This window comes from Haliaeetus albicilla, chromosome 17 (assembly GCF_947461875.1).
Source record: "Haliaeetus albicilla chromosome 17, bHalAlb1.1, whole genome shotgun sequence".
Lineage (NCBI taxonomy): Eukaryota > Metazoa > Chordata > Aves > Accipitriformes > Accipitridae > Haliaeetus > Haliaeetus albicilla.
In genome coordinates, this window is record NC_091499.1 from 4548797 (window position 1) to 4563057 (window position 14261).

At 40.9% G+C, this 14261-nt stretch overlaps 1 protein-coding gene and 1 long non-coding RNA gene across 2 annotated transcripts in view; one reads left to right on the top strand and one right to left on the bottom strand.

The window, feature by feature from the left end:
* The window catches only part of COL9A1 (collagen type IX alpha 1 chain), a 69925-nt gene extending 61571 nt beyond the window's left edge, over positions 1-8354 (bottom strand). Inside the window, exons 1-4 of the mRNA XM_069804599.1 lie at positions 8105-8354; positions 7709-7782; positions 6234-6311; positions 5963-6095 (exon numbers count right to left, since the gene is read on the bottom strand). Of these exons, the coding sequence (XP_069660700.1) occupies positions 5963-6095; positions 6234-6311; positions 7709-7782; positions 8105-8118 (299 nt within the window). The 5' untranslated portion in view covers positions 8119-8354. The remainder of the gene's footprint in view (positions 1-5962; positions 6096-6233; positions 6312-7708; positions 7783-8104) is intronic.
* The window catches only part of LOC138689527 (uncharacterized), a 51078-nt gene that overhangs the window by 12008 nt on the left and 24809 nt on the right, over positions 1-14261 (top strand). The window lies entirely within an intron of this gene.

Sequence of the window (14261 nt, forward strand, 5' to 3'; positions counted from 1 at the left end):
AAAATTAAATTAGAAGAACTGTGTAAAGAACAGTAAAGAGAAAAAGTCAGTGCATAAACATGGCTATTTGCATTTTAACAAACTTTTAATAACCAGTCAGAAGAACTGCTGCCTTTAGACTAAAGTAAAGTGGCTCAACATAGCGAAGCACAGCATGACCCATCGCCAGAAAGTTACTCTGCAGGGGACTGTTACTGTGCAAGATTTAGACCTAGAATTCCACAAGTAAAGCAGAGACAGATTCTATTCTCAGTTACTCCAATGGTAATGAAAAGCAATTCCATTGGCTTTAGTGGTTTCAGTGCATTTCAGTATACAGTTTTTCCCAAAGCCTGTAATCCTTACATAGGCAAAACCGTAGTGAAGTCAGCAGTTTAAAATGCTAAATATTTGGAAACCATGGCAAATTTATCATGATATTTAAATAAACAATTGTAGAGAAGTTATTCCTCCATCTCATTGCAAAGTGAAGAGTGCTGGATTCTGTAATCTTCTTGAACAGCTGATAAGTATATAAGCACTTAAATTATTTCTGTAAATTATTTTTAACATACATGTTTCCAATTAATTTATGAAAGGGAATCAAGCAATTTTAAATTTAGAATCAGGCAAATAAGCAGAGGAAGAATTAATATGAAAAAATATTTCAAGCACAAATTCAGTCCTGGCCTATTTCCTATCCACTTAAAATTGACAGGGATATAAACCATCAGAGCATTTTATTTGTTTATTTTTGTATCTTAAGTTTGTAAGATAGCAGTTGAGTCCTGCCTTCCTTGTGTACTCAGACTATTATTAACTGCTTTAATTGTATAATGAGTGCAAGGTCAGGTCAATATTTTATCAGATATTTGAATCCTTGCTTAATGTTTTTAAATACAGTGGTGGTGGTGGGAGTTTGAAACATTTGTAATTCATCTAAGGGAACTTCTGAAACACTACTTTTTTCTTTTAATCTTTTTCATAAATACCTAAGACTCTTATTAATCCTGTAGCTTGAGTGCTTACCAGGAAGATTTCTTTGAGATTTCAAGGCAGAGTCCTACCAAGGCATCAATATAGCCAAGATAAGTCATCTGACTCGGTGGTGGAAGCCCTGAGTAGTCCCACTCACTTCAGGATCCATCAAGAGCAGCAGAGTATGCTAAAAGGTTAACTATGTTCTGATTTGAATACTACAAAGTAACTGCTTATTTTATTAAACCTGTTTCATTAACAGTTAATGTCTTAAGTGAGCTCCATTGCCCATTGAGATAACTTACTCCTTGCTAAATGAAGATTTTAGAAATGTTACTACAACCCACTAGAGGTGGCTGTAGAAATTCCCCTGGCCGACCTCATGATAACGCAGTATCATGTACCCAAGAGTGGGGGTTCTTTTGCTCAAGCTGGAGACACTTGTGTCTTCACCTCCTGAAGCCTCCTAGAATCTCAGCTGACCTGGCAGGCACTATCTGGCAGCCATCAAATAAGCAATAACAATAAAACCCAGCTAAGCATTTTTAAAAGCAACTGTCCTAAGTCATTAGCCAGAAGTAATTTGTTAGGATTCATTACCCTCAGCAGGTCTCTATTCTTCAGAAGTATCCAGTTCTGAGCTAATTATTTCTCTTCTGAGCTAATTAGCTTCTTAGGTGCATTTTGTCTTTTCCATTACAGTGTCATCATCAATATCTATGTAAGATATCTTACTTGTAATGCAAAAGGAAAAGCACCTGAAGAACTTTGATGGCTGGATGTAGAAAAGCCAGACTTTTGGGCATATGCATTTGAGGAGCATTACTTCACAGAGAAGCATTATTCCCACAGGAAAAAAACAGGAAATCAGCCTATGAAATTCTCCGGATATTCCAAGCTTACTTCTAAAGCTTTATGAACTTCCTATTTTCATTTTATAATTTCTTAAATCAGCCTATGAAATTCTCCGGATATTCCAAGCTTACTGCTAAAGCTTTATGAACTTCCTATTTTCATTTTATAATTTCTTATCATAATGTGTTTGTCATGTCGCCTGTTAAAGAGGTCTGTAGTACACCACTACCCCAAATATAAATGCTGTTCAAAAGGCAGCTTCAATTTTTACATTGCTCTGCTTTCTACTGAGATGAGGATGCAGGCAAGGAGGTATCATTTCCAGATTTATAGGCTACCTTCATGCTACTAAATTCAATATGCCCAGGACTCTTCTCTGATACTAAGTTCAGCTGGCATGAAAAAGTTTAAACCTGCTTACTTCCAAAACATGATGACTCTATGCAAGCCACGTATAGGGAACGGTCCATGGCCTATGCTAGCTGCCAAGCTGTGCCCAGGAATTGTTTAAACAGTGCTAATTAGTCTGGACCCAAACCATGCCAAGGTCTTGTATGATATTTTAACAGTATAGATGATCAAATGTGAATGCCTTGGAATGTTCCCTGGCATTATTTTATCCATGTGGACACAGGGGCCTTGTGATGTGACAGCTGCATCTGTAAGTCAAAGGGTTAAGATTTCATCCAGTGCATAAAGACGTATTTCCATCTTTTCCCCACATGAAAATATATCATGAACATATTCCTTTGTGCTACTATATATTTTTTTAAAGTTTGCCATTAAAAATCAACACAATTATTATCCAAATTACCAGTATTAATTTTGTACTTACTAACTGGTGGACACCTACAACAGGTACATAGATTAAAATGAAAAATGACAGGTTCAGCATGTCAGAGACAAGGGGTATGAGTCATGGCAATTTCATGGGTCCTTATTACACAAAGAACACTATATTGATTCTTCAGGGGATTTTATGCTAGAAGAAGGCGATGGCCAATGGGAATTCATTTGGATGATGGGAGAAGCTTAACTCAAGACTTGTGTGCAATCACTTCTGTTCATTCTGGGGTGTACTTCTGGGCCTTGGCAAGCATGCTAAGCAGCAAAAAGACCAAGCTACAATTTAGTAGCGTTTTAAGGAAGCTATGTAAGCTTTTGAAGGCATAAGCTATTGCTACAGGAAAGACTGAATAAATATGCAGAGCCTTGCCCATCTAATTGAGCTCTCATTCCCATGCCATAGCCACTGTCTATGTTAGTATAACGATCATACACTAGTCTAAAAAATTATTTTACAGTTCCTGATAAATACTGACGGAACAGCGACAGCACAGCCTCTGTGCCGATACTGTAATTGGCTTGCTTGCCATTTCTACGCATGTGCCCACCTCCTCATCAGTTCCCCAAAAGCCTTACGCCAGGGAACGGGCTTTCTTAGGGAGACCCTTCCCTATTTCATAAGGCAAGAGAAGAAGACACTGTCCATGGCTGTCGGGTTACCAGATACTAATATGGCTGCTCATTAACGAAGGTGTGAGAGGAGATCTCCGCAGCGGAGCAGGCGCAGAGCCCGCTGTTGCCTGACGTGTTTATTGAGCGTCCCTCCCCAGTGCTCCTACAGCACTTGCGCCTTCCTGCCTATGCCAGCCACCCAGCTCGGGAAAACAGTGCCGTGTACTTTTTCCAAACTCCCTCTATTTTTGCCTCCCCCATCTCCGGCGAGGCAGGAGCTCACAGCTCCGGCGGCAGGTGCCGGAGGATGGTCCCCTCCGTGCGCTTGCCCGGCGACGGCTGCGGCGGCCCCCGCGGCGGGGCGGCGTTTCAGCACCGCGGGCACGGACAGCTCCGCGGCGCGGGGGCGGCGAGGCCGGCCTTTCCCCTTCCCTTCCCTTCCCCTCCCTTCCCTTCCCTTCCCTTCCCTTCCCTTCCCTTCCCTTCCCTTCCCTTCCCTTCCCTTCCCTTCCCTTCCCTTCCCTTCCCTTCCCTTCCCTTCCCTTCCCTTCCCTTCCCTTCCCTTCCCTTCCCTCTTCCCTTCCCCCTTCCTTTCCCTCTTCCCTTCCCCCTTCCCTTCCCTCTTCCCTTCCCTCTTCCCTTCCCTCTTCCCTTCCCTCTTCCCTTCCCTTCCTTTCCCTCTTCCCTTTCCTTCCCTTCCCTCTTCCCTTCCCTTTTCCCTTCCCTCTTCCCTTCCCTCTTCCCTTCCCTCTTCCCTTCCCTCTTCCCTTCCCTTCCTTTCCCTCCCCTCCCTGCAGCCACAGGATGCAGCTGCTGCCCACTGGTACCCCGGGAAATATTTACATTATCATTAAATACTCCACATGTGAATAAAGGATAGCGGGGGCTTGCTGGAGGGAAAGGCAGCAGGAGTTTAGGATTGCTGCAATGCCTGGGTCTGAGACAGCCAGAACTACACCCATGCCATTAAAGATGCTCAGCCTTGCTTGAGGTGCTCTGCATAACTTGCTAATTCCTGTAATGCTTCTCAGGCATTTCGTCATCCCAGATTCATACCAGTAAAACCCACCTACCATGCCACATTATAAGGATTTTGTGCAGACTTCTGGTTTAAAAAAAAATAAATGATTGGAAATGGCCTAAAGTGTGCCTCTCCTGTGCTGTTAGCCCCAGCTGCTTACTGCCAACTTCACTCCTTCCAAGTCAGCTTACTGAGAGGGGCACACTGTAAAATAGCTCTGGAGCAGAGCAGCAAGATCAGGCACAGTGGCAGAGGAGCAGAAAGCTGATGCACTAGAGCACTCTCAGGACTCAAGCCTCAATCTATTCCCTGGGACAAGACACAGCTCAAGTACAGGTGACTTTTTAGTCAGGGCCAAATTTCAGGTATACCATGAGGTAGCATTGCAGTGTAACAGCACGGTGTTGACTGGAAGTACCAGTGTCTTGAATGTTGTAAATTTGTGATACTACAGCACCATACCCAGCCAGCAGCCCAGTGGCAGTAGTCAGCTCAGATGCCGTAGTGTATTAACGCAGCTGGTATAGGCTTGATCAGGAATAACTCATGTGTATTGAGCATATACCTCACTAGAGCCATCCATAGCAGTAAGTCTAAACTTTCTTAAAAATGAAAATATTACCGCTTTCATAGCTCAGACTGTTTCTGAGCTAAGAACCATGAGTTGAAAATCTGACAATCTCCAACTTTTAGTGAAATGAAGATCCCATTTACTGTCTGTGGTTGGATTCATATTTATGCACTAGCAGCCTTGATTTGCCACTGGGATGGAAAGTAGTCATGAGTCCAATGTAACCAACCAGTTACACTGTAAACTAGCTTAACCTGGTGGCTATGAAGGTAGAAGCCAGGGAGGACTGCACCAAGCAATGTTGTCAGTGATAGTCAGAGTATGACAGAAGCACTTTGCACTCCAATTATTCCTAGCTGAAACAGTAGTCCAATTAAAGGTCTTTCTAGTTAATTGCTAAGTAAAGGCATTCTTAATTACATAAGGTGCTGGACCAGAAGCCAGGCTTGCCAAAGTTTGGCAAAGACATGTCTACCCTGCTGTACTGTCTCTATTCCTTCACTAACAGCAAGTCTGGCCTGTAAAGCACAAACACAATTAGATTCCTAAATCCTGGCTCTTATTGCAACTTCCCTGTGACATGTTAAATAATAGTTTTCATCTTTTATAGATTACATGACCATAAAGCAGCCAGAAACATGCATGTAACAGTTATCCAAAAAGCAAAAAAAACCCCTTACCGTACAATTAATCTTTTATCCTACCTTGTCTCTGCAATCCTTACATGATCAGAAAGATACCTTGGTGTCAATGTTTTGAGAAAACTTTCCTCGCTCTCTTCATGTTATCTTTTCTTTGCCTCCCTATCTCTTTTCAAGTCATCAACAACTTTTAGATTCACTTCCTAGAGGTGAATCCCTTTCTATCGGCAAATCTTGAGGCACCCTGAGCAATATCATTGGTAGAGGAAAGTGGAAGTCCCTGAAATTGCTGTTACAGAATCAGTCTGATCTGGTAGTGGCATGAAAAAATGTTGAACTCCTCTTTCCCCTTCCAAAAGCTGTGCAAATTAGGTGATCTAGCTGGGGAGAGGATACATCTCTTAAATGATAATATTGCAAAATATGTATATCTTAAAGTCAAACAACAAAAGGCATTACCTGGTTGGGATCCTGAAGTCTACATTGGGTCCCAATTTGTAAGCCACTTGGAGAGAAGTGGAGCCCACTACTTTCTGGATTATTCCTTGGGAAGCAGCTTTTTCTATTTGGAACTGAGAAATCAGGTCAAAGCCTACAAGAAAAAATATACATGTCCAGAATGTAACTTTCGTCTTAGTTTAATTAGAGAACTGTGCAGTCACAGAGCTGAATATAACCTGATAGTTTCTGAACAGCAGCTTTTTCCTGAAAAAGTCAGGATGCTACTTGCCTGGTAAGTCATCTTGGCCAATCCTGATTGTTGGGCAGAGATCAGTTCTCTGACTGGCACCCAGAATGACTGGTAGTCCTGCAAAAAAGGGTGAATTTATTAACCATGTGTCTGCACATTGCCTCAGATCACCTTAAAAAAATTAAGTGAAGCCACTGTAAAAATATTATGAATTAACTATAGCTATAAATAGTAATAATAATAATATATATAATAATAAATTTAAACTGTACTCAGTGAAGTCAGAGATCTAAGAAAATAAGTATCTGCTTCTAGAGAGCTCCAAATGTAAAATTATAACTTGACTGATTATTTGATTTTTTTTTTCCAAGCCTTTAAATGAGAGTATTATAATAATTCTTCTCTTTCAGAGCTATGGAGAAATAGTAGTAGCATAAGAAGGCCTGCTGTGTAAGGAGTTTTTGGTTTGGAACTTTAGTGGTTTAAGCAAACTTAAAAAAAAAAAAAAAGCCAGTTACCTAAATCAACAGTCTCCCTAGTCCCAAGGAAACTTAAACAAACCTCATGCCAACTAAAGAGACTGTTGAGAAACTGTTGGCATCTTTTCCATCCTCTCTGGTATTCCAGGTGTTCCCACCTTCCTCTGTGCCACATTTGATCAGAGAATGATCATTCATGAAATATAGGGTGGGGGCAAGAAGAACTTACAGACCTTTTTTGTTGACCCAAACAAGAATGTAGAAGAAATTTGTTTGAGGAAATCAAATGTAAAAAACTAATTTTTCAGAATATGATCTGTCAAAAAGCCTTGTAATGAGCATGAAAACCTACCAGATTCCCCTAATTTAAGGAAGGAAGAAGGAAAAAATAAACATTTATTTGAAGAGTTTAAGAGTCATGTACAAGTCCAGTATCAGGTCAATCTGGAAAATGTTAGTAGAGTCTGGATGGGGAAGAATGAAGCGTGCAAGTTGGAAGGAGATGCATTTCTAACCTACAGAGAGCCTCTTGTGTGCTGCAAAGGCTCAACCATAAATGTGGGTTTCCTTCTGACAACATAGACTTAAAGGGAACATTCAGGTTGACATATTACACCTTAGAAATGGCCTCATTCTATATTATTTGATGAGCCATATGGCTGACATCCAGCCATTTATATTTTATGCCCAGCAAATAAAGTAGAACCAGTTTGTTGCCACACGTAGCAGAATAATCTCTAACTGGAAGCACTGAAAGACTGGGAGAGGTTTGTGTCCTGTATCTACCTATATGCAGATTTTAATCCTTACCTTGAAAATACATCTAATAGCGAGTCTAAAATAACACACACAGCTCTTGCTTTTTCCCCTTTTTCTCATATGCATATATACATACGTCCATACATACACATAGAAAGTTCTCCCTTTCTGTCGTGGCTAGCTAGAGAGGACTTTAATTTTGAATAAGCTCAGAATAATTCTTTTGACAGTCAAAATTACAGAAAGATGAAATGCAGATAAAGTCTGTCTCCTTACTTGATTGTTGCTGGATGGTGGCTGAGATGAAAGACCACAGAAAACTACACAGGTAAAAGAAAGCTGTAATTTTCCTGTAAACAGAAAGAAAACTCCAGTATGAATCTATAGTTTCTGACAGATTCTATTATTGACTTTCTCCTCTGAGCCATGCATATTAAATGTATAAAAGCCCGAGTTAAGGATTTACTAACAGATTTGACAAGACAATTTCTTTACATGAGAACTTTTTGTCTTTGCCTTATAATAAAACGTCAATAAAGCTCTTTCTACTACCATTTCCTTCATATAATGCTGTCATAAAACCAAACAACAAAGGCGGCAGCTGGCAAGGACAGCTTTAACTGTTCTAATCTCTTATTTACAGATTTCCCTAAATCCCGCTTGTTCTCTTACCAGTTGCTTTTCATCTTCACTGCTGGCTTTCTTCACTTCTCTCATGTGAATACGTGGTGTATATAGTCACACTCCCTGCCTCCCTCTCATGAGTCCTGTAGCAGAGTGGCAATGGGTGCAGGCGGCTCCTCCTGCCCCACGCAGGACCCAGCAGGGAGGGAGGTGCAGGCTGCTGGGTCCGTTTTAATCTTGCAAAGGGAAGGAGGTGGAGGCTGGACAGGCATGTGTGTCCTGGCAGGCTCTGAGGGCGGACTTCTAGACCCAGTTGAATATAAAGAAGCCAAGAGAGCAAAGAAAAGGCTGCTGCTGCTTGCGCCAGCATCAGGGCAGGGAGATTAAGAAGATGTGAGTTCAGCGATGCCAGTCACTGCGTGGCGGGGTCTGCTGTTCAGCCAGGCAGATGAAAGAATAATGTGTACCAGGGGGGCTGAGGAAGCTGGTGGCCCTGACGCGGTGTGAGGACTCAAAGCTTTGGGCACAAGGGAACCCCAGTCCTATAAAGAAGGCATTTCCATTTCTCACTGATTTACTCATCAGGTGGCCTCAGGAGAAGCCTAGCTGGTCATGTCCCAGTTGGTTCTTCTGAATAAAAGCAATTATGTAAAAGGGTTTTCATTGCTTAAACTCAAACCTTTTCAAGGAATACACATAGGCATTACTAAGCAGACTCCTATTCTTCTGTTGCCATTGATAAAGCACTCACTTTCCATAGACTATTAGACATGTTTGGACACACAAAGATATTTATTCATATTTGTTCATGTGGATGTAAAAGGAGAGAGAGAGAGACTAAAACCTGTGTGCATAGCAAGGAAAAGAAGTGAACAGCCAGAATGTCCTGATAGTTACCACAGTCAAAATTCATGTATGTATGGAAAAGTATGCTAGGTTGTGCTAATACATCACATTTGTAAGGTTTTATCTTCTCTGGATTCTTAATATTCTACAGTAGTTTAAATTTCCAGATTATTTTTTTTAAGTGTGGGATATAGCAAATGCAATGATCTCTGCTGTCTGCTGAGAGTCTGAAGCAATAACTGAGTAATGAACTACCCCATTCATCCCAATTTGCTGTAACTCACATTCCCAGTATTGGTAATTCCAGTGTTAACGTTGTTCATGCTTTTATGTCTATTGTTAGAAAGGGAGGGGCTGGATCATAGACATGAACAGTTTGCCGTGAATAATGTCACATTTTAATGCCTAAGCAAGCACATCTTGGGTGATACCACTTTTTCCCCCATCAAGAGAAAGGTATGCTCAGGGAGCCTTGCCGTCCAGCATCACGGTAGTGAACATATGGTATCTGTGCCAGAACTGGCACATGAAACCACTGCCAATAAAGAAAATTAAAAATCAGAGAAATATTAATTTGATTTCACAATAAGTTTGCCCAAGTCACCACACAGCTGACTCAGCCCCCGTGCAGGTATTACCGTTGTGTCATGCAGTGATATTTGTAGGGCACAAGAGGATTCTATAAGGAGCAGGAGGCAGAGTGGGACGTGGAAGTCACCTGAAGCTATAAAGAAGGGGAAGGGCATGGGAATGTGACATGGGAAGGAACAAGTGAGTGCACCCAGGGCTTAGAAGGAGTACCAGAAGGTTTGTGAAGGAATGGAAAAGATCCAGGTGCCAAACCATCTCTTTTGTCATATATAAGTTGTGGCATTAAGTTTGCCTTTGAGACTGCTTAGTATTGCCAATTTATCTGGGGCAACATTAAGGAAGAAAAAGCCATCCCAGTAGTTAGATATGGAGCTAAGTGGTACTATGTTTGAGTAAATTAGCAAATATTTTTTGGTACATGATGTGAAGATGTCTGCCTTTGCTTGTGTCTGGGGTTATTGACAAACACATTATCCTCTCCAAAGAGGGGGAGCCTTGTTCCAAGAAATTCAGAGAACACATACTCTGTTTCTGAACAGAGTAATCTATTTTCATTTGCATTTCATTGCAGCAATTCTCATGGGTGTAACTTCTTTTAAGCCTGGAGTATTTTCCCAATCCAAGATCTTCAAAAGCCATGCTTACTGAAATAAAGCATGGGAGACACTGTGTAACTAAAGCTTGGAAAACCCGTTTACTATTCTATTTGTGGGCAAAGGAAAAATTCTTTAGCAGACACTAATAGGCTCTGGTTGTCCTGTGTGCATTTTGATGTCTTCAGCTTGAAATAAAACTCACAATCTATAATGAAATTCCTGATTAGATGTTCTACTAATAATTACCATATCATCTTCAAAGAGAGGGACAAATCTTAGCAGACAAACTGGTGGTAGCTGGTTTATTAGCCCATGATCTAGTCAATATTATTCCCATTTTATGCAAATGTAAACTGAGATATATGGAGTAGGTATCTTATATATCTTGCTGAGGGTCACAGAGACAGTCCCCATCCAACTAGTGCTCAGGTTTAGATGATCTGACTACTTTGATGTGTCTCTAGGTCACTTTGTATTTTTCTTTTTTTATGAATTGGGCTAATACAGATTTTTTCAGAAAACCCCAGTGCAGTGATTGCTGTTTAGCCACTTGCTCAGAGATTCTTCACCTAAGCACTAACTGCTCAACTGTTGAAAGTAGATTAATTAAACAACATAGAACAAGATTCTCCAAAAGATCTCTGTTCTTTAGCTAAGGTATGGTGACTTTGCTCAGATACTCTCTCCTGAAAACAAGCTATGTAGGAATGTCATCACCTTGCTAGCATTTTAAAGTGTACTTACACATCTGACTTCACATTCCTCTCCTCACATATCTGATTCCATATTCCTGTTCTTCTCTGTAGCTTGGGTTGGAGAACATGTACTCGTACAGCTCTCTGGTGAGACTGCGGCTGGATTGGGAGGAAATAGCAAATAAATCAGGTGGACCCAGCTTCTCTTGCGGATATAAAGCTTGCTCTCTGTGATGAAGAAGGTTGCACTGAGATGGCTGTAGTTAGACTTTCAGAAGGCGCAGTCCAGTACAAACCGCAGAAACCAATGTTTGGCTCAGAAGGAGCTGTTAAATGTGACAAAGAAGGTTCCTCAGTTCAGGCTTGGGCTGACAGCAACTTAGCATGGCTAAATTAAGCCATCTCCTCATGTTTATTGTTTGACTGGGCTTGAAGGAGCTCAACGTCACTGGCTTGTGCTTTCGAGCAGGATTTTTAGGAGGGACTAGGCAAGTTTGTTCTTCCTCTGAAAAGTATTTGCAGCATATATGCAGGCACTGAGGGTTCAAGAACAAGCTTTGGGACTGGAGGAACAAAAGTCCAATTTGCTCTGTTCAAGTGGGGCCTCTGCCCACGTGAGTGGTCTCGCAAGGGAGCAGTGGTTGTGTCCCCAGCCCTGCACCGCTCTTCCACGCACGGCCGGAGGGGAGAGGAGCAGCAGGGAAGGCTGGGGGGAAGTCACTTCTTATTTATCTCATATGTCCTGGAAAGTTACTTCTGTCTCATGTGGTCTTCTCTAAATTGTGCCCTCAGTCTTTTCATTTTAACTTCAGCTTCTTACGGCCACATTCTCAGTTCAGTTTACAATATATACAACTCATACATTTCAACCTTCTTTATCCTTACCTATAGTACAAGGGTCACTGCTCTCTTCACAGTTTAGCAGACCCTAGGATAAGCGCATACCACTCACTTAACTTGTATGAGTTTGTTGCTACGTTGTGTTTGGCTGTGATAGCTCAAAATTAACTGTGTGTGGCTGTGAGTGATGGCGTTTCTGAAAGACCTGCTCTTTATTAATCACTCTAAGAGTTAAGACAACTTGGACCTGTGACTGATCTCATTGACATCAGGGGCAAAACTTGCACTGACTTAAGCGCCTTTTAATTAAAACAGCAACAAATAATTAAACCAGCATCCACAAGCATACAGTAATTGAATTGACAGCAAAACTATAATCCTTGTCAGGCTCCAACACATCATTGAAATTTAACAAATAATTTATTATCCAATAAATTCTTACCTTCATCATAAAAATGTACTTTTCTGTCCAAAATGTTATGAATTTTGGCATGGGAAGAAAAACAGCTTTTCTTTCCAAGCTGTTGGATGCCATTTTCCATAAAGACCGAACAACTTCTTTCCAGGAGAGGTCACTCAAAGAAACCTGGGAATTCATGGGGCCAGATCCTCATCTCCTCAGCACAATCCTCTTTCCAGGTGAACCTCACTGTAATAGCATTGCAGCCAGTTTGTGAACACCCAGGCTGTCCCAAGGTAGTCTCCAAAATTCAACAAATCCCTCTGGAGTGTTCTTGGAGCACAAACAGAGATGGTCTATACAAGAGGCCAGACAAACTTGCACCATAGCTCCACATACCCTTGCCATAGTAGTTCTTTCTATGGATGAGGCTTGCAGTTCCCATTACCTTTGGATGAAAGTCTAGATTGTGGTATCTTTCCTATTTTAATTTCTTTCTAGGTCAGAAGATTTGTACTTTGTCACCAGGGGTGCCAGACAGCGATTATCCCCAAATGTTACAGTCAGTGATTCCAATTATCTTAAATACAGGAGAATTTATTTTCTAGTGGAATGGCAGAGAAAATCAAAAGAAAAGTTAAGCAGACTTCAAGCAGAACTATGCTAATATTACACAGCTGTGTTTCAGCAGAAATTAGGACTCTAATCTCACTTAACTTACATCTGTGTCCATCTACTGATCGCACTGATTTTACTGATTCTTAACAACTGAAATAAGATCAGAAACAGGCTTTGCCTGTTTGTGTTAGTTATTTGTTGAGCATAAAATGTAGTGAAGAATTTCTCGGTTATAATAACAAATAGTATTACTAAAAGCTGGGTCCAAAATGCACAATTGCATCTAACTAAAAACAAAACAATCCCCAAAATTTGGAAGTATTTTCAGTCACAGTTTAGTAAGTCTTGATGACATTCATTTAAAGACATGAATACGTAATACATAACACAATGATTAAATACTGTGAAGTATAATTCTAGCTGTTTGTAAGTATTTAATTGTTATAAATAACAAGGCCTACGTTTCCATTGCCCTGATTTTGCACTTCCACTTACACCTGGTTATTGACCTCAGCAGAGCTACTGGGTTGCCAAAAAATGTTCTGGCCAGAAGTTCATTCAGACAAAACTAAGATAACAAAAATTTGTTAACATTATTCCTTCCATTTTCTCTCAGTGAATCCACCGTTACGCCACAACTGGCAGCTTCTGAGCAGTGTGCTGCTAAAATGACAACCACAGAGTAGAAAACAAAGGGTAGATTTAATGATCATTTTCAAAGCAGAAGGCGGCTTATTAGTGAAGACCCACAGAGATTTATACAAAGGCCTGCGCCATTCAAACTATTCATAAATGTGATCTGGAAGGAGTGTGAATAATGGGGAGGTAACATCTGCAGACACAAGGAAGTTACCTGAACAACAAAAATGAAAGCTGAGAGTGTAAATTGTGGGAAGGTCTCAAAACACCTAATAAGCGTTTTGAGAAAATAGCAGGTGAAATTCCATATAAATAAAGAGGAAATCATTTGCAATGAAAAAGCAGTCCTAAATTTATGGTAGCTTCTACCATTCTAGAAAGGTATCTGTCAGCTATAATAGGAAGAGCTATGAAAACACACCTCAGTGCTCAGTAGTGGGCAAAAAGCAAACTGCATGTTAGGAGCAATTAGGAAAACAATAGTGAACAAAGCAGAAACCATCAAACTGCTGCTGTATAAACCATGGTCAGCAGGGATGATCTAAGGTTTGCACTGGTTTCAGTAAGAAAAACAAATAGATGAGGATTCTTCAACCCTGAAAAAAATGAGATCTAATGAAGTCTAAGCAGAATGGAAAAAGTGAATAAAGAACAATTGTTGCTCTCCTGCAGAACAAGGACTAAGGTTATCAGCTGAAGCTGGAAGCCAGAAGTTTCAAAACAAGCAGCAGACGGCACTTCCCCATACAATTTGTAGGAGCGGTGGGGTTCTATTCCACCACTTTTAGCATTCAACCACCACTTTTAGCATTCACCGTTGCGAATGCTAAAAGTTGTATGTGATCAAAAAGAGACATGGCAGATTAATGGAGGAAAATCCACCAGGGATCACCTCTAACTCACAAAGTTCCCGGGCCACAAATCACTGCAGACTGGGAAAATACATGGGAGAAGTGTTCCTATGTACTTGTTCTAATCCT